The sequence below is a fragment of the Leucoraja erinacea genome, chromosome 36, assembly GCF_028641065.1.
Source record: "Leucoraja erinacea ecotype New England chromosome 36, Leri_hhj_1, whole genome shotgun sequence".
Classification (NCBI taxonomy): domain Eukaryota; kingdom Metazoa; phylum Chordata; class Chondrichthyes; order Rajiformes; family Rajidae; genus Leucoraja; species Leucoraja erinaceus.
Genome location: NC_073412.1, coordinates 4281752 through 4301751, shown reverse-complemented (window position 1 = coordinate 4301751; position 20000 = coordinate 4281752). Strand labels below are relative to the sequence as shown.

The following is a 20000-nucleotide window of genomic DNA, read 5'->3' as shown; positions in this document are numbered from 1 at the left end:
GAGCAGCAGCTAATTTTAAAAGTAAGCCTTGCCACAATGACGAGAGAAATGGTTAATGAGGGTAACATGTGGCGTGCGTGAACATTCGAGAGGCCCCACTGACTTGGCCTCCACAGCCCACAGTGGCAAATAATCCCACAGATTCACCACCCTCTGACTCAAGACATTTCTCCTCATCTCCTTGCTAAAAGAACGTCCTTCAATTGTGAGGCCATGTCCTCTGGTTCGAGACTCTCCCACTAATGGAAAGATGCTGCCCACACCCGAGGCTCCGGGCTGTAACATGTCCTGTGGCTCAATGATATACAGTGCAAGAATTCCTGGGATGTCAGGACTGTCTTATGAAGAAAGACTGGATAGACTTGGTTTATACTCTCTAGAATTTAGAAGATTGAGAGGGGATCTTATAGAAACTTACAAAATTCTTAAGGGGTTGGACAGGCTAGATGCAGGAAGATTGTTCCCGATGTTAGGGAAGTCCAGGACAAGGGGTCACAGCTTAAGGATAAGGCGGAAATCCTTTAAAACCGAGATGAGAAGAACTTTTTTTCACACAGAGAGTGGTGAATCTCTGGAACTCTCTGCCACAGAGGGTAGTTGAGGCCAGTTCATTGGCTATATTTAAGAGGGAGTTAGATGTGGCCCTTGTGGCTAAGGGGATCGGGGGGTATGTAGAGAAGGCAGGTACGGGATACTGAGTTGGATGATCAGCCATGATCATATTGAATGGCGGTGCAGGCTCGAAGAGCCGGATGGCCTACTCCTGCACCTAATTTCTATGTTTCTAAGAACAAATTCATAATTAAAGCAAACTTCAGAAACGTTCACACCATACCTTGGCATTCAGAAGACTGTCGACGTCCTTCTTGACAATGTGGACATGCTCCTTAATCTCCCCAAAGTGGTCCATCGCTAAAACCATGGTCTTCAAGGACTGTTGGTTCAGCTTCATTTTTGTTGCAATGTTGTCTATGTTCATCCTGAGAAATAGACCATAGGAGGATTAAGATGCAAGGGGGCAAGCAGACCCCCACCATGGTTCAGTGATGGGGTAGTGGAGCATTGTGTGGGGGTGTAGTCAAGATAAAATGAAGGGCAACTAAAGTGCTGGGGTAATTCAGTGGGTACTCCATAGGGTACTTGCCATAGAGGGAGTACAGAGAAGGTTCACCAGACTGATTCCTGGGATGTCAAGACTTTCATATGAAGAAAGACTGGATAGACTCGGCTTGTACTCGCTAGAATTTAGAAGATTGAGGGGGGACCTTATAGAAACGTACAAAATTCTTAAGGGGTTGGACAGGCTAGATGCAGGAAGATTGTTCCCGATGTTGGGGAAGTCCAGAACAAGGGGTCACACAGTTTAAGGATAACCATATAACAATTACAGCACGGAAACAGGCCATCTCGGCCCTACAAGTCCGTACCGAACACATTTTTTTTTCCCCTTAGTCCCACCTTTTAAGGATAAGGGGGAAATCTTTTAGGACCGAGATGAGGAAAACATTTTTCACACAGAGAGTGGGGAATCTGTGGAATTCTCTGCCACAGAAGGTAGTTGAGGCCACAGTTCATTGGCTATATTTAAGAGGGAGTTAGATGTGGCCCTTGTGGCTAAAGGGATCAGGGGGTATGGAGAGAAGGCAGGTACGGGATATTGAGTTGGATGATCAGCCATGATCATATTGAATGGCGGTGCAGGCTCGAAGGGCCGAATGGCCTCTACTCCTGCACCTAATTTCTATGTTTCTATGGTACATGGACAGGTGATATTTGGGGTTTTGGCCTCTTCTTCAGACTGATTGTGGGAGTGTGGGTTGGGGGGTTGGAAGGAAAGTTGTAAGAGAGGAGAGGCAAAGTGTAGCAGGTGGCAGGTAGACACGGGCGAGGTTTTTTTCGTTTTGGATATTTGGAACAAAGGGCAGAGATAAAACCAGAAGGTGCGAGAGAGGTGCTGTTATGGTTTGAAACCCTTCGTCAGGCTGCGAGTCAGGGGAAAGGGAAACGAGAGATAGAGGCGTCATGCATTCCTTCTCTCCAGAGATGCTGCCTAACCTGCTGAGTTACTCCAGCTTTTTGCGTCTGTGTGCCTGGAACATTTTGGGCAAAATTAGGAGGTGGGGGGGGTGATTTAATTGAAACCCGAGGGGTAACCTTTTCACGCAAGGGGCGGTAGATGCCAGAGGAGGTAGTTGAGGCCAGGAATATCGCCTCAACATTTAAGAAACATTTAGACAGGAACATGTATAGGACAGGTTTAGAGGGATATGGGCCAAATGCAGGCTGGTGGGACGAGTGTAGATGGGACACGTTGGTCGGTGTGGGCAAGTTGGGCCAAAGGGGTCCAGGACAAGGGGTCACAGCTTAAGGATAAAGGGGAAATCCTTTAAAACCGAGATGAGAAGAACTTTTTTCACACAGAGAGTGGTGAATCTTTGGAACTCTCTGCCACAGAGGGTAGTTGAGGCCAGTTCATTGGCTATATTTAAGAGGGAGTTAGATGTGGCCCTTGTGGCTAAGGGGATCAGGGGGTATGGAGAGAAGGCAGGTACGGGATACTGAGTTGGATGATCAGCCATGATCATATTGAATGGTGGTGCAGGCTCGAAGGGCCGAATGGCCTACTCCTGCACCTAATTTCTATGTTTCTATGTTTCCATGCTGTATCACTCTATGACTCTATGAGATTCTGCAACATACTAGGGGTGGTTACATTGGTGCGAACGCAGCGCCGGAGACTCGGGTTCTCTCTGTACGGAGTTTGCACGCTCTCCCCGTGACCTGCGTGGGTTTTCTCCGAGATCTTCGGTTTCCTCCCACACTCCAAAGACGTGCAGGTTTGTAGGTGAATTGGCTTGGTGTAAATGTAAAAAAAAAATTTGTCCCTAGTGGGTGTAGGATAGTGTCAATGTGCGAGGATCGCTGGTCGGCACGGATCCGATGGGCCGAAGGGCCTGTTTCTGCGCTGTATCTCTAATCTGAACCTGCCCAGCAAACAACAGTTGCTCTGAGAACATACCCTGGTGTGGTCACAAGCTGACCACATCTCAACGTCTCCACATAAAAAGGGGGTGCAAGGGTTACTTAAAGTTGGGGAAATCAATGTTCATATCGCTGGGTTGTAAGCTGTCCAAGATTGGGATACCCCTGTGAAAAAGCTGACTGCTCTGCAATGCCCAGTTCATTTGGTCACGGCAGTCAGATTAGACACAAGCAGTGACACTTGGCTTAATTCCAACACCATCCTCTGCTGAGCGAGGCCACAGATGGCTTTGCCTCGCTGATCAAGTCCCCGCTGTAACAACGGCCGTTGACATTGGGAAGAGATCCCGCCAGCTACAGCTACAGCTGTTAATGAGGAAGGGGCTCAACATTTTAAACAAGCAGCATTTCAGATTTAAAATCTCCGACGATTTGCAGACGCGATCCGCGAATTCGGATTCATTTGAATTTAGATTCCGAGAACAAGCATTGGAAATTTCAGATCACAGAGCTTGCTGTGGCCACAGATGCTGCCTCGCCCAGCCAGTGGATCCAGCATTTCCAGATTCTGCGCCATTTTGTCTTTTCTGGCTTCGCCTACTTGGAGCGGCAAACAAAAACTCGATGGAACTCAGTGGGTCGGGCAGGAGAAAACCCAGGGAGAACGTGCAAACTCCGCACAGACAGCACCCGTGGTCAGGATCCAACCCGGATCTCTGTCGCTGTGAGGCAGCAACTCTACCGCTGCGCCACAGTGATTGTATCTTTTTTGCTCCAGATTACTGCATCTGCAGCCTTTTGTGCCTCTGGGTGACTCTAGTTGGAGGTAGATTGCTTGCGGGTATTTACATGACTTGCATGTATGTTACAATTCTCAGGAAATTCTCTGTAATCTATAATTATAGACCAGGCGGGGTGGGAGATTGCAACCTTCACGTGGCCCGCCCTGTATCGACAAATGCAATCAACCCGGCGTGCACAATGAAATAAGATCAAATAGAACAAGTTGTCCTGCAACTTTATAGCCTTCATAACAAGAGGAATCGAATATAGGAGCAAAGAGGTCCTTCTGCAGTTGCACAGAGCCCCAGTGAGACCACACCTGGAGTATTGTGTGCAGTTTTGGTCCCCTAATTTGAGGAAGGACATTCTTGCTATTGAGGGAGAGCAACGTAGGTTTACAAGGTTAATTTCCGGGATGACGACACTGTCATATGCTGAGAGAATGGAGCAGCTGGGCTTGTACACTCTGGAGTTTAGAAGGATGAGAGGGCATCTCATTGAAACATATAAGATTGTTAAGGGTTTGGACACGCTAGACGCAGGAAACATGTTCCCGATGTTGGGGGCTTCCAGAACCAGGGGCCACAATTTAAGTATAAGGAGTAAGCCATTTAGAACGGAGACGAGGAAACACTTTTTCTCACAGAGACTGGTGAGTCTGTGGAATTCTCTGCCTCAGAGGGCGGTGGAGGCAGGTTCGCTGGATGCTTTCAAGAGAGAGCATCTTAAATGGGGCTCTTAAAGATAGCGGAGTCAGGGGATATGGGGAGAAGGCAGGAACAGGGGTACTGATTGGGGATGATCAGCCATGATCACATTGAATGGCGGTGCTGGGTGCTGGCTCGAAGGGCCAAATGGCCTACTCCTGCATCTATTGTCTATAACTTTAGACTGTGCATGGCATACGCAAGAAGAAGAAGTGACCAGGCAGCTGGGAAACATTTTTGTCGGACCCAGATCCTGCAACATCACCTGCCCAGCAAACGAGGACTACTTGCTCTGAAGACCCACCTCATGTGGTCACAAGCTGAGAGGGAGTCAATGTCACCACAAAGTATATTGTACAACCCAAAACACTCTAGAGCCTTGGGGGGTCAGCCAACGGTAGTCACCGACCCAATGCAGAACACATGGCAGGCGGTTGGCGTGTAACAAATTCTTATAGGGAGCGACATGGTAATGAAAATGCTGGAAGACTCAGCATGTCAGACTGCATCTGCGGATGGTGAAACAGTCAACGTTTCGGTTCTGCGACACTTCACCAGAACTTTGAAAGAGAGAAACGGGCAAGGCTTTCTGTTGGTGGTAGTGAGGGGAAGGTGGTGTAGGGAGTATCTACGATCAAAATGGCACGGTGGGCGACAATTATCATGCATGTTAGGCTGCGTAGCCTCTGTAACGAGTTGTTAACAATGAGGTGTTGGGAGCTTCCTGGCAGAGAGGATAAAATGTAACGGATTAGGAAAAAAACCCAGAAAATGTAAAATGCTGGAAAAATTAAACAGGTCAGGCAGTATATTGTAAATATCACCAACCCTAACTTGTCCTGGTCCAACCACATCAAGAACTTGATGTTTAAGAAGGAAGTGCAGATGCTGGAAAATCGAAGGTGAACAAAAGTGCTGGAGAAACTCAGCAGGTGAGGCAGCATCTATGTGGAGCGAAGGAACGTTTCGAGTGGCCGTTTCGGGCCGAGATCCTTGTTCAGACTGATGTGAGGGTGGGGGGAGTGGGACGGGAAGAAGAAAGGAAGAGGTGGAGCCAATGGGCTGAGGGAGAGTTGAGGAGGAGAAAGTAAAGGGCCTGTCCCACGAGCATGCGGCCTGCATGCGGCAAGCGCGACCAAACCAGAAGCGGGAGCCGCGCGGAGGTCGAGTGAGTGACACGGCTGCGGGCCGGTAGGCCGTTGCTGCGCGGAATTTTTGAACACGGTCAGTTTCTCGGAGCCCCGCGCGATGTCGGGACCAGCTCCGCCCACACAACTCCACACGGCTCTGGCGATCGACGTGGGACCGACCGTACGGCTCAAGCGACCACGTTAGGTCGCGCTTGCCGCATGCAGGCGCATGCTGGTGGGACTAGAGAAGTCAATGTTCATACCGCTGGGGTGAAAACTGCCCAAATGAAATATGAGGTGCTGCTCCTCCAATTTACGGTGGGACTCACTCTGGCCATGGAGGAGACCCAGGACAGGAAGGTCGGATTTGGTACAGAATTTGATGGTCAGATGTTGTGCCTATCTTTGGTATAAACCAGCATCTGCAGTCTATTTTTATTGCATTGAAAATAAATGGATCCAGATTCCTCCCCCCCCCCCAGGGGCGCTCGTTTCTATATCACAGCAACACTTGTCGATGAGACCATGAGACAAAGATGGTTTATTGAATCATCTTTCTTCATCCTTCCAGATAAACCCAAGAGCTTTCCTCCTCCACACAATCTGTCTCCCGAGTTGGTCCAAGGTTTGTGCCTCCGTAATCCTGCTAGGAATATCATTCATGCGACTTCCCTGACCATCGGCAGAAGCATCGTGGCATCTCTCTGAGGCTCGCTGGCCGTCAGCCTGAACTTGTCTCAATTGCAAGATCCTTCAGAACATTCTCACAAAAACAACGGCCAAATCCTCTCCCCATTGCCAGAGAACAGCCCCGAACTACCATCTACCTCTTTGTTGACCCACGGACTATTCTTGCTGGCTTTACCTTGCACTAAACGTTATTCCCTTATCATGTATCTATACACTGTAAATGGCCCGATTGTAATCATGCATTGTCTTTCTGCTGACTGGTTAGCCCGCAACAAAAGCTTTTCACTGTAACTCGGTACACGTGACAATAAACTAAACTGAACTGTCTTAAACTACCAGGCATCGAAATCGAATCTCTAATGTCTTGAAGATCAAAACGACACAAGATATTTTTATTTACTAGATACTAATTTACGAGTTTACTTTACTAGATACATAGAACCATAGAAACATAGAAATTAGGTGCAGGAGTAGGCCATTCGGCCCTTCGAGCCTGCACCGCCATTCAATATGATCATGGCTGATCATCCAATTCAGTATCCCGTACCTGCCTTCTCTCCATACCCCCTGATCCCCTTAGCCACAACGGCCACATCTAGCTCCCTCTTAAATATAGCCAATGAACTGGCCTCAACTACCCTCTGTGGCAGAGAGTTCCAGAGATTCACCACTCTCTGTGTGGAAAAAGTTCTTCTCATCTCGGTTTTTAAAGGATTTCCCCCTTATCCTTAAGCTGTGACCCCTTGTCCTGGACTTCCCTAACATCGGGAACAATCTTCCTGCATCTAGCCTGTCCAACCCCTTAAGAATTTTGTAAGTTTCTATAAGATCCCCTCTCAATCTTCTAAATTCTAGAGAGTATAAACCAAGTCTATCCAGTCTTTCTTCATAAGACAGTCCTGACATCCCAGGAATCAGTCTGGCGAACCGTCTCTGCACTCCCTCTATGGCAATAATGTCCTTTCTCAGATTTGGAGACCAAAACTGTACGCAATACTCCAGGTGTGGTCTCACCAAGACCCTGTACAACTGCAGTAGAACCTCCCTGCTCCTATACTCAAATCCTTTTGCAATGAAAACTAACATACCTTTCGCTTTCTTTACTGCCTGCTGCACATGCATGCCTACCTTCAATGACTGGTGTACCATGACACCCAGGTCTCGCTGCATCTCCCCCTTTCCCAATCGGCCACCATTTAGATAATACTTGTCCCACCTGCCTGCGTTTGCCCCATTTCCCTCCAAACCTGTCCTATACCAGGTGAGATTTAGTCTATGATAGCCCATCACAATTAGATTCACACAACGAGCTGCAACAAATCCAATTATTGGGACACGCTGGGACTCCCCAGGTTATGAATGACTTGATTTACGAAAATCTCACCTTAAGCAAGTTCCCCAATACATCTTTTAAAGCATTTCATTAGCTAGCAATAATAGTAATAAGATGTTTCATGCTATTTATTAATGAGTGATTAAGGTCTATATTCTAAGGTAGACAAAAATGCTGGAGAAACTCAGCGGGTGAGGCAGCATCTATGGAGTGAAGGAATAGGTGACGTTTCGGGTGGAGACCCTTCTTCAGACTGATGTGGGGATGGGAGGGGGGGAGGGGTGGGAAGAAGAAAGGAAGAGGTGGAGACAGTGGGCTGTGGGAGAGCTGGGAAGGGGAGGGGAAGGAGGGAGAAAGCAGGGACTACCTGAAATTGGAGAAGTCAATGTTCATACCGCTGGGTGTAGACTACCCAAGCGAAATACGAGGTGCTGCTCCTCCAATTTGCGGTGGGACTCACTCTGGCCATGGAGGAGGCCCTGGACAGAAAGGTCGGATTTGGAATGGGAGGGGGGGGGAGTTGAAGTGCTGGGCCACCGGGAGATCAGGTTGGTTATTGTGGACCGAGCGGAGGTGTTGGGCGAAGTGCTCGCCAAGCCTACGCTTGGTCTCCCCGATGTAGAGCAGCTGACACCATACGTCTATATTCTGTTAGTCTAATTATTGACAGGGTTAAGGAGAGCTGTCAATGAAATGAAAGCGTTATAATGAGTGTACTTTGAGCGAGAAAATAGACTTCTCTAACTTCAAATAGCCATCCCTTTTCACACAGAGAGTGGTGAATCTGTGGAATTCTCTGCCACAGAAGGTAGTTGAGGCCACACAGTTCATTGGCTATATTTAAGAGGGAGTTAGATGTGGCCCTTGTGGCTAAAGGGATCGGGGGGTATGGAGAGAAGGCAGGGATGGGATACTGAGTTGGATGATCAGCCATGATCATATTGAATGGCGGTGCAGGCTCGAAGGGCCGAATGGCCTACTCCTGCACCTATTTTCTATGTTTCTATGTCTCTCCATCTCCTCCCCTCTTCCCAGTAGGGACGTTGAACTACCTCCTCTGGCAGCTTGTCCCATACACCCACCACCCTTTGTGTGAAAGAGATCTCTGGGAAGATGAGTCAATGTGAAGGACAGGCTTGTTGATGCAGGCATCCTTCCAATCCAGCAGACACAAGGAGCCTGCAAGCTCAGGGTCACCAATGACATCAGAAAACATGAACTCAGTCACAGCAAGCCAAGAGCTAAGAAACGTGTCGTTATCAGAGGCAAGGTGCCCTCAAGGACAGGGGGGGATGGACAGAGAGGTGTCAGCTGATCGCCCGGTCGGCTGGAAACACCACAAACGGACTGATGAGAAAAATAAAGCAAGACTAATCTCCTGATTATGCCGTGCAAAACAATATTTTAATCCTGGAGTCGATGTTTCTACACTGTAATCGCATTAAAAACAGACAGGGAAACAAAGCGGTCTTCCCCTCCCCTCCCCCCCTCTTTTAATCAGGTTTACCCACGACCACACCCCACCCATACTATAGTCCTCATGGCCCCCCCCCCCCCTCCTCTCTGAACGCCCACAACTCCCCCCCCCCCCCCCCCCCCCCAACCAGATCTTGCCTCGGACTCATCCACTCCCACTCCCCCCCCCCTCAAACCCCAACCCCCCACCCTTATCGTGTCTTCAGCTATATTTCAGATTCAGATTCAGATTCAGATTCAATTTAAGAGGGAGTTAGATGTGGCCCTTGTGGCTACAGGGATCAGGGGGTATGGAGAGAAGGCAGGGACGGGATACTGAGTTGGATGATCAGCCATGATCATATTGAATGGCGAATGGTGCAGGCTCGAAGGGCCGAATGGCCTCTACTCCTGCACCAATTGTCTATGTTTCTATGTTTCTCCATCTCCGCTGACCTCCCCCTTTCTGATACAGAACGGTCTGTCCTCAACAGAGGTCTCGCCTCCGTTCCCCCCCCACCCCTCACCAAGTTCTGAGTTCGCCAGGACGTGGAGCTTTACTTCCGTCGCCTCCGTGCCTTTTTCTATGGGAATGAGTCCTCACAACCCAATGTTGGCCCCTTCTCCTGTCTCCCGTCTCCAACGTACCCCCTCCTCTTGGTTTCTCTCCCCACAGAACGGTCGTCCTCAACAGCCTTCCATTCCTCTTCGCAGGACCTTTTCTTCCGTCGCCTCCGTGCCTTTTTCTATGGGAATGAGTCCTCACAACCCAATGTTGGCCCCTTCTCCTGTCTCCCGTCTCCAACGTACCCCCTCCTCTTGGACTCCCCACAACGGCCTTCCATTCTCTCTCGACCTCTTTGTTTCTAACAGCCGGCATGACATCAGCCGTATCAGCCTTTTCACCTCCCCCTCCCCAACTCCAACCTCACCCCCTCTGAGCGTACAGCCCTCCGCTCACTCAGCAGCAACCCTGACATTATAATCAAACCCGCCGACAATGTAGGTGCCGTGGCGGTCTGGAGCGCTGACCACTACCGGGCTGAGGCCAGGCGACAACTCTCGGGCACCTCACCCTCCTACTTATCCCTTTATCCCTGGACCATGACCCCACAGATGAGCACCACGCCTTGAACTCAAACACCATTACTGGTTTCAGATTCAGATTCAATTTTAATTGTCATTGTCAGTGTACAGTACAGAGACAACGAAATGCATTCGTCAGTGTAAATGGGCGTTTGCTTGTTGGCCAGCATTGACTCGGTGGGCCGAATGGCCTGTTTCAACGCCGGTACACAAAAATGCTGGAGAAACTCAGCGGGTGCAGCAGCATCTATGGAGCGAAGGAAATAGGCAACGTTTCGGGACATAGAAACATAGAAACATAGACAATAGGTGCTGGAGTAGGCCATTCGGCCCTTCGAGCCTGCACCGCCATTCGATATGATCATGGCTGATCATCCAACTCAGTATCCCATCCCTGCCTTCTCTCCATACCCCCTGATCCCTCTAGCCACAAGGGCCACATCTAACCCCCTCTTAAACACAGCCAATGAACTGGCCTCAACTACCTTCTGTGGCAGAGAATTCCACAGATTCACCACTCTCTGTGTAAAAAATGTTTTTCTCATCTCGGTCCTAAAAGACTTAACTCTTATCCTTAAACTGTGTGACCCCTAGTTCTGGACTTCCCCAACATCAGGAACAATCTTCCTGCATCTAGCCTGTCCAACCCCTTAAGAATTTTGTAATTTTCTATAAGATCCCCCCTCAATCTTCTAAATTCTAGTGAGTACAAGCCGAGTCTATCCAGTCTTTCTTCATATGAAAGTCCTGCCATCCCAGGAATCAGTCTGGTGAACCTTCTCTGTACTCCCTCTATGGCAAGAATGTCTTTCCTCAGATTAGGAGACCAAAACTGTACGCAATACTCCAGGTGTGGTCTCACCAAGACCCTGTGGGATGAAACGTTGCCTATTTCCTTCGCTCCATAGATGCTGCTGCACCCGCTGAGTTTCTCCAGCATGTTTGTCTACCTTCGATTTTCCAGCATACACAGTTCCTTCTTAAACACACTGTTTCAACGCTGTATCTCTAAGCAAAAACTAAAAGATCTGTCTCAACTGGACTTATTTCCCAGGCCAGACCTCCAGAGTCTCATTTGTACAGAGAGAGAGAGAGAGAGAACTGTTATCTGACTGGTGAGATTAACGTACACTGACAATAGTAGACTTGCCCGATGCCAAGTCTCTGTGCTTGAAGCTGGTGAGTCACCCTCCAGTTTTAGCCACAGCTAACAGCGACTGCTGTAACCTCCCATAGGAGTGGCCATGAGGTTACCCGCACAAATTGTCCAACCACACCTTGCAAACTCAGGGAAACATTGAACAGATCCTTGCAGCATGACGCACAGAATGTTCCATCCGGTGAAAACAAAAAACTCTTTAAACATAGAAAATAGGTGCAAGAGTAGGCCATTCGGCCCTTCGAGCCTGCACCGCCATTCAATATGATCATGGCTGATCATCCAACTCAGTATCCCATCCCTGCCTTCTCTCCATACCCGCTGATCCCGTTAGCCACAAGGGCCACAACTAACACCCTCTTAAATATAGCCAATGAACTGTGGCCTCAACTACCTTCTGTGGCAGAGAGTTCCACAGATGTTGATTAACCACAAACTAATTTTATCTTTGCCAAACTCACCTCAATGAAGACTTGTCCACTGATGTTCCTCTTTCTTAACGGTGTCAGTGTGCAAATGTCTACGTTATGTGATAAGCAGCAGATATATGGACAAGTTGGCTCCATTGTAAGAAACATAGACAATAGGTGCAGGAGTAGGCCATTCGGCCCTTCGAGCCAGCACCGCCATTCAATGTGGCTGATCACCCAAAATCAGTACCCCGTTCCTGCCTTCTCCCCATATCCCTTGATTCCGTTAGCCCTAAGAGCTCTATCTAGCTCTCTCTTGAAAACATCCAGTGAATTGGCCTCCACTGCCATGTGGGAGGATGTGGGAGGAAACCTGGAGCACCCGGAGGAAACCCACTTGGTTACAGGGAGAACGTACCAACTCCGTACCGACAGCACCTGTCGTCAGGATCTAAGAAGGGACTGCAGATGCTGGAAAATCGAAGGTACACAAAAAATGCTGGAGAAACTCAGCGGGTGCAGCAGCATCTATGGAGCGAAGGAAATAGGCAACGTTTCTGGCCGAAACCCTGAAGGAAATAGGCAACGTTTCGGGCCGAAACCCTGAAGGAAATAGGCAACGTTTCTGGCCGAAACCCTGAAGGAAATAGGCAACGTTTCTGGCCGAAACCCTGAAGGAAATAGGCAACATTTCGGGTCGAAACCCTTACGGGTTTCGGCCCGAAACGTTGCCTATTTCCTTCGCTCCATAGATGCTGCTGCACCTGCTGAGTTTCTCCAGCATTTTTGCGTACCTAGTCAGGATCAAAGCCGGGTCTCTGGCGCTGTAAGGCAGCAGCTCTTCCGCTGCCCGCCCTTAGCTCCAAGACTCTAGATCCAGGTTGCAAATGGTCAAACCGAGAGTAAATCTGGCTTTAGTCCAAATGTCAGCTTCCTCTGTGTTTATAGTTTGAACTGGGATCCAGTCCACGCATGGATTAGCAGTGGATTTGCTTCGAACATAGACGGAAAACAAATTAATCAGAGCAACGGGGCCACGTCTCTCATCTCTGCCCGAGTAACAACTCCTTTGAGGTACAATTGAGGTGCTCCCAGGGAAAGGAACAATAACACTCATTCAGAGCTTGACACGGAGTTTGATGAGAGGGCCTCGGACAACAGGTCACAGCCTCAGAATTAAAGAACTTTCTTTTAGGAATTCTCAAGGAGGAATTTCTTCAGTCAGAGGGTGGTGAATCTGTGGAATTCTTTGCCACAGAAGGCGGGATATTTTTAAGGCAGAGATAGATAGATCCTCCTCCTTTTTCCTTTCTTCTCCTCGCCCCCACCCCTCATCAGTCTGAAGAAGGGTTTCGGCCCCGAAACGTTGCCTACTTCCTTCGCTCCATAGATGTTGCTGCACCCGCTGAGTTTCGCCAGCATTTTTGTCTACCTTAGATAGATTCTTGATTGGTACGGGTGTCAGGGGTTATGGGGAGAGAATAAGGCAGGAGAATGGGGTGAGGAGGGAGAGATAGATCAGCCGTGGTTGAGTGGCGGAGTGGACTTGATGGGCCGAATGGCCTAAATTCTGCTGCTATCACATGACCTTACGACTCAGGGATGGGAGTTGAGGTCGATTATCTGTTACATCTGCCTCAACCCGATGTTTCTGCTCGTTGCAGCAGCAGCATTCATGAAACAACGCAAAAAATGCACGTAATTTTCATCAGCTGCTGACATTTACAAAATCATTCATTCCTTCCACCTAATTAAAAATATGAAACGGTGAAGAATTCTACGCTAACCACATTCAATTTACATATCTCTAAAATGACACACTGCATAGCTCGCTTCATAATCCTACTCTATAAACCAGTCAAACCAGTTTTTAATCTATTTCTATCTCCCCAAAATGACTCATCCCATCTGAAGGCATTGATGACACAGATGGAGGATTGTCAAACCAGGACTTTACGATTGATCTGAGGATTTCCATTCATCAACAAGCAAAACAATATTCATGCGATTCCCTTTATCGTGTGTCTGTACACTGTGGACGGCTCGATTGTAATCATGTATTGTCTTTGCGTTGACTGATTAGCATGCAACAAAAGCCTTTCACCGTACCAGCATGGCAAGAAACTAAACTATGCATCACTCTTTCCCCGTCACCAAAAACTGGTGATATCTATATTACTAAAAGTCTGATCTTGACCGCTTTTGGCCCACTGTGCTGCGATTTCTGAGAGAACGCCGCCTCCCACGGCCGTCATTATTGGCCACCTCGCTCAGAGCACCCCACCGCCTTCCGGGACCAGCGGACTTTTCCCATCGATGAAAAATCAGAGAGATATTAATGTTTTAAAAAAAATCCCCATTCTCTCTGCTGCTCTCGCTGGCAGCAGGGGGGAGGGAAGGGGGTGGGGGACTATAAAACCAGGAAGTGTTGTGCCTCACTCAGTCTCTGCCAGACCCAGGAAGCGAGAGGGTCACGGCTCTCTGAGCTGCGAATAACACTGAACGCACGTCTACCCCACGGTGAGTCCCCTCGATGTGGCTGCTGCCCAATTGTTTGCCTTGGCTTGGCTTTTAAAATCATTGCAACAGTTGGCAAGAATCCATTCAGCCCACAATGTCTATAATAGCCCTCTGGAAACCAGTACCTTCGGCCCGCAAGGCCCATACTAGCGCAACAGAAAGCGCCCCCCCCCCCCAACTGGCGAGCAATATTGGAATTGGTGTAGAGGTGGAATATTGCGTTGGTGACCAGCCCTCCGGTGACGGGTCCAACTTAGTCTAGTTACTTCTAAACTTTCCTTGCCTGAGTGAAAGTTCATCATCAAGGGTTCTCTATGTCCTGAGATGCTGTTATACCCGAAGAAGGGTCCTGACCCAAAACGGCACCTATCCAGTCCCTCCACAGATGCTGCCTGATGCCTCTGTCCCACTTAGGAAACCTGAACGGAAACCTCTGGAGACTTTGCGCCCCACCCAAGGTTTTGTGCGGTTCCCGGAGGTTTTTGTCAGTCTTCCTACCTGCTTCCACTACCTGCAACCTCCGGCAACCACCTGCAGCCTCTGGGAACCGCTCGGAAACCTTGGGTGGGGCGCAAAGTCTCCAGAGGTTTCCGTTCAGGTTTCCTAAGTGGGACAGACAGGGGCATCACATTCATTTGTGCTCAAGATTCCAGCATCAGCAGTTCCTTCAGTCTTCCAAGTCCCGTGTAGGAAGGAACTGCAGATGCTGGTTTACAGCAAAGATAGGCACAAAATGCTGGAGTAACTCAACGGGGCAGGCAGCCTAATGGGAGTCTGGAGAGAAGTGGTTCGACAGGCTAGATGCAGGAAGATTATTCCCGATGTTGGGGAAGTCCAGAACAAGGGGTCACAGTTTAAGGATAAGGGGGAAGTCTTTTAGGACCGAGATGAGAAAAGCATTTTTCACACACAGAGAGTGGTGAATCTGTGGAATTCTCTGCCACAGAAGGTAGTTGAGGCCACAGTTCATTGGCTATATTTAAGAGGGAGCTAGATGTGGCCCTTGTGGCTAAAGGGATCAGGGGGTATGGAGAGAAGGCAGGTCCAGGATACTGAGTTGGATGACCAGCCATGATCATATTGAATGGCGGTGCAGGCTCGAAGGGCTGAATGGCCTCTACTCCTGCGCCTATTGTCTATGTTTCTATGTTTAATGAGTTTTTTGTTTTCACTAGATGGAACATTCTGTGCGTCATGCTGAATGGATGTCTGTTCAAAGTTTCCCTGAGTTTCTATGTTTCTATGAATGGGTGACGTTTAGTGTCGAGACCCTTCGTCAGACTGGGTCTCGACCCGAGACGTCACTATTTCCTTCTCCCCAGAGATGCTGCCTGCCCCGCTGAGTTACTCCAGCATTGTGAGCCTAGCCGGCATCCTCCCACACTCCAAAGACGTACAGCTTTGTGGGCTAAATTATTATTATTATTTTTTTTTGTTTATTTTATTAGTGTGTATATAAAAAATAAAAAAAAAGGAAGAGAGAAAGTGGAAAGTAGAAATAGAAGAGAAGGCCCCTTAAAAGAGAATTTTTCAAATCTGTATTCGGAGATGTAGATCTATCCGCGTCATGAACTGAAATTTGTGGGCTAAATTAGCCTGGTATAAACGTAAATTGTCCCGCGTCTATGTAGGATAGTGTTAATGTGCGGGGATCGCTGGTCGGCACGGACTCGGTGGGCCGAAGGGCCTGTTTCCTCACTGTATCCCTAAACTAAACCTCTAACACTGCTTCAGTGTCGGCTAATGCAGACATTTCCTCATTGACTTAAGCCTCAGGCTCCATATCTTCCTGTGTGATAAACGCCTATGAGAAATATTCATTGAAGGCTTTGTTCAAATCTCTGGTATTTAGCCTATTATTTAATCTCCCGACATTCTCATCAACTCCCTCCCTCCCCTGGAACAAGATTATCCGTGAGCTTCGTGCAGCGAGCCACTAATCTATTTTTTCACCACATCAAAGTTAAACACTTGAACACTCCGTTCCAAAATACCTCTTAGACACTTGGCCCGTCCTTTACAGTATCTCTCTTTAGCTGGAACACATGAATCAAACAACATATGTAGGTGGAGGCATGACCTTTAAGACGCCAAGAATGCAAATGCTCCATTCTGTACCAGGTTTATTTTTCTGCTGCACTGCCCGATGCACGGAGCGGCGACAATGCATGGCAACGTTTGCCAGAACAGCCGCAAAGGTTTCTCTCCATCTTAGTAAAGAAAGCGAATGGCATGTTGGCTTTCATAGCAAGAGGATTTGAGTATAGGAGCAGGGAGGTTCTACTGCAGTTGTATAGGGTCTTGGTGAGACCACACCTGGAGTATTGCGTGCAGTTTTGGTCTCCAAATCTGAGGAAGGACATTATTGCCATAGAGGGAGTGCAGAGAAGGTTCACCAGACTGATTCCTGGGATGTCAGGACTGTCTTATGAAGAAAGACTGGATAGACTTGGTTTGTACTCTCTGGAATTTAGGAGATTGAGAGGGGATCTTATAGAAACTTACAAAATTCTTAAGGGGTTGGACAGGCTAGATGCAGGAAGAATGTTCCCGATGTTGGGGAAGTCCAGGACAAGGGGTCACAGCTTAAGGATAAAGGGGAAATCTTTTAAAACCGAGATGAGGAGAACTTTTTTCACACAGAGGGTGGTGAATCTCTGGAACTCTCTGCCACAGAGGGTAGTTGAGGCCAGTTCATTGGCTATATTTAAGAGGGAGTTAGATGTGGCCCTTGTGGCCAAGGGGATCAGGGGGTATGGAGAGAAGGCAGGTACGGGATACTGAGTTGGATGATCAGCCATGATCATATTGAATGGCGGTGCAGGCTCGAAGGGCCGAATGGCCTACTCCTGCACCTAATTTCTATGTTTCTATGTTAGCACACACGGCGATGAGAAGCCGTTGATAATATTAGTTAACCCAGGAATATCCGCTTCCTCAATCGCTACATTCATTTTTCGCATTGCTAAACTTGGCGTGGGTCCAAGCATGTCTTGCGTTCCATCCCACTCCAGCGATCCAACCTGCCGGAGTAACTCAGCAGGTCAGGCAGCATCTTTGGAGAACATGGGTTGGTTGATTGGAGGAAAGATTGGAGGAAAGAGAGCTGGGACAGGGGTGGGGCAGGACAAAGCAAGTTCTCCAGGGATGCTGCCCTGACCTGCTGAGTTGCTCCAGCACTTTGCGTCTTTCCTGGGTAAACCGGCATCTGCAGTTCCTCGTTTCTACCTTGTGAAACTCAATGGAATGTCAAGACAAAAGTGCTGGAGAAACTCAGCGGGTGCAGCAGCATCTATGGAGCGAAGGAAATAGGCAACGTTTCGGGTCGAAACCCGAAGGGTTTCGGGACGAAACGTTGCCTATTTCCTTTGGGTTTCGTCCCGAAACGTTGCCTATTTCCTTTGGGTTTCGTCCCGAAACGTTGCCTATTTCCTTTGGGTTTCGGCCCGAAACGTTGCCTATTTCCTTTGGCATTCGTCCCGAAGTGTCGCCTATTTCCTTCGCTCCATAGACGCTGCTGCACCCGCTGAGTTCCTCCGGCATTTTTGTCTACCTTCGATTTTCCAGCATCTGCAGTTCCTTCTTAAAAACGGAAATGTCAAGACACTGGTTTAACCTTGTTCCAGATGATAAGGTAAACTTGGGTAAGTTCCACAGTTTGCAGAGTTCTCCCCCGCAATCAGACTGAATCCACCTTAACTGAAGTGAACTTAATTTATATATAATCTAATCCTTCGGCAAAAGACCTTGCAAATCTTATACTATCCTACATGAACTATTAGCGATGATTTTACAGCACACTAAGTTCCACTTCTTCCTTTCTCCTGAGCAGTCTCTCAAGATTGACTTGCATCCACTCTGGATTTTGGAGCCCATGGAGTCATACAGCACAGAAACAGGCCCTTCGGCCCAACTCATCCATGCTGCCCATGATGCCCCATCTGCTCTCGTCACTCCTGCCCGTGTTTGGCTCATAGCCCTTCTTGGCTCCGACCCGAAACGTCACCTATTCTTTTTAGAGTGCAGTGCGGAAACAGGCCCTTCGGCCCAACTTGCCCACACCGGCCACCATGTCCCAGCTACACTAGTCCCACATGCCTGCGTTTGGTCCATATCCCTCCAAACCTGTCCTATCCATGTCCATGTCTAACTGTTTCTAAAATGTTGGGATAGTCCCAGCCTCAACTACCTCCTCTGGCAGCTCGTTCCATACACCCACCACCCTTTGTGTGAAAAAGTTACCCCTCCGACTCCAATTAAATCTTTTTCCCTTCATCTTAAACCTATGTCCTCTGGTCCTCGATTCCCCTACTCTGGGCAAGAGACTCTGTGCATCTCCCCGATCTATTCCTCTCATGATTTTATACACCTGTAGTAAGATCACCCCTCATCCTCCTGCGCTCCAGAGATGCTGCCTGACCCGCTAAGTTACTCCAGCTTGGATGTCGGTAAATGTCTCTTCTTCCTGCAACCTTGACATGGATGGAAGTTCTCCAGAAAGATGCGTAAGGAATGGCACTACCTTGTCACTGTTCACTGAGTCCAGGTTAATTAACAATGGGAAAATTATTCATGGTATTTAAGCAAATTCAAAAGAATCAATAGCAGTTAGCTTCAAGCTCCATAAAGAATTCCATCCATCAATTTTCTACCTGTTTTTAAACAGCACTCGAGATAAATCAACAGAACACAAACTTCCTAAATGACATTGTGACTGATTGCTGTATGATGCCAATTATTGATCAGGTTTAGTCTTGTCACATGCACCAAGCAACAATGACAAGTTATTTGTTGCGTGCAATGCAGGCAGCGTGAAGACTGTACATGATTACACGCAGGTCGTTCACTGTGTACAGATACTGGAGTAAAGGGCCGGTCCCACCAGCATGCGACTGCATGCGGCAAGCGCGGCCTAACGTGGTCGCTTGAGCCGTACGGCCTCGCGGGGCCGGTCCCACTTCGATGGCCGGAGCCGTATGGAGTTGTGGTCCCGACATCGCGCGGGGCTCCGAAAAACTGACCGCGTTCAAAAATTCCGCGCGGCAACGGCCTGCCGGCCCGCAGCCGCATTGAGGCCGTACGCAGCGTCTCGACGGCTTACGTCTAGCGCAAACTTCCCGCGGACTGCGCTCGAACTTCACGTCAACTCGTATGGGATCACTGGACCTCCGCGCGGCCCCTGTTCCCAGTTTGGTCGCGCTTGCCGCATGCAGTTGCTTGCTCGTGGGGCCGGCCCTTAATGGAATAATGTTTAGAACAAGATAAAGTCCAGTATCAGTAAAGATAGTCCACGGGTCTCCAGTGAAGTGGATGGTAGGCCAGGGCCACTCTCTGGTTGGTGAGAGGACGGTTCAGACGATCACAGCTGGGAAGAAACTGTCCCTGAATCTGGAGGTTTCGAGAGAGTTTTCACACGCTCGATGCGAGAGGGAGTGGCCGGGGTGAGATTGGTCGTTGTCAATGCTGGTGGCCTTGCCGAGGCAGCATGCGGTGTAGATGGAGTCAATGGAAGGGAGGTTAGAGGTTCGGCCCAACTTGCCCACATCAACCAACAATGTCCCAGCTACACTAGTCCCACCTGCCAGCATTTGGTCCATATCCCTCCAAACCAGTCCTATCCATGTGCCTATCAAACTGCTTCTTAAATGTTGGGATAGTCCCTGCCTCAACTACCACCTCTGGCAGCTTGTTCCATACACCCACCACCCTTTGTACGAATATGTTACCCCTCGGATTCCTATTAAA

At 48.7% G+C, this 20000-nt stretch overlaps 1 protein-coding gene across 1 annotated transcript in view; it reads right to left on the bottom strand.

Moving 5' to 3' along the window:
- Window positions 1-20000, bottom strand: part of LOC129713459 (protein ERGIC-53-like) — a 64197-nt gene that overhangs the window by 7312 nt on the left and 36885 nt on the right. Inside the window, 1 exon segment of the mRNA XM_055662505.1 lies at window positions 836-980. Coding sequence (XP_055518480.1) covers window positions 836-980 — 145 coding nt within the window.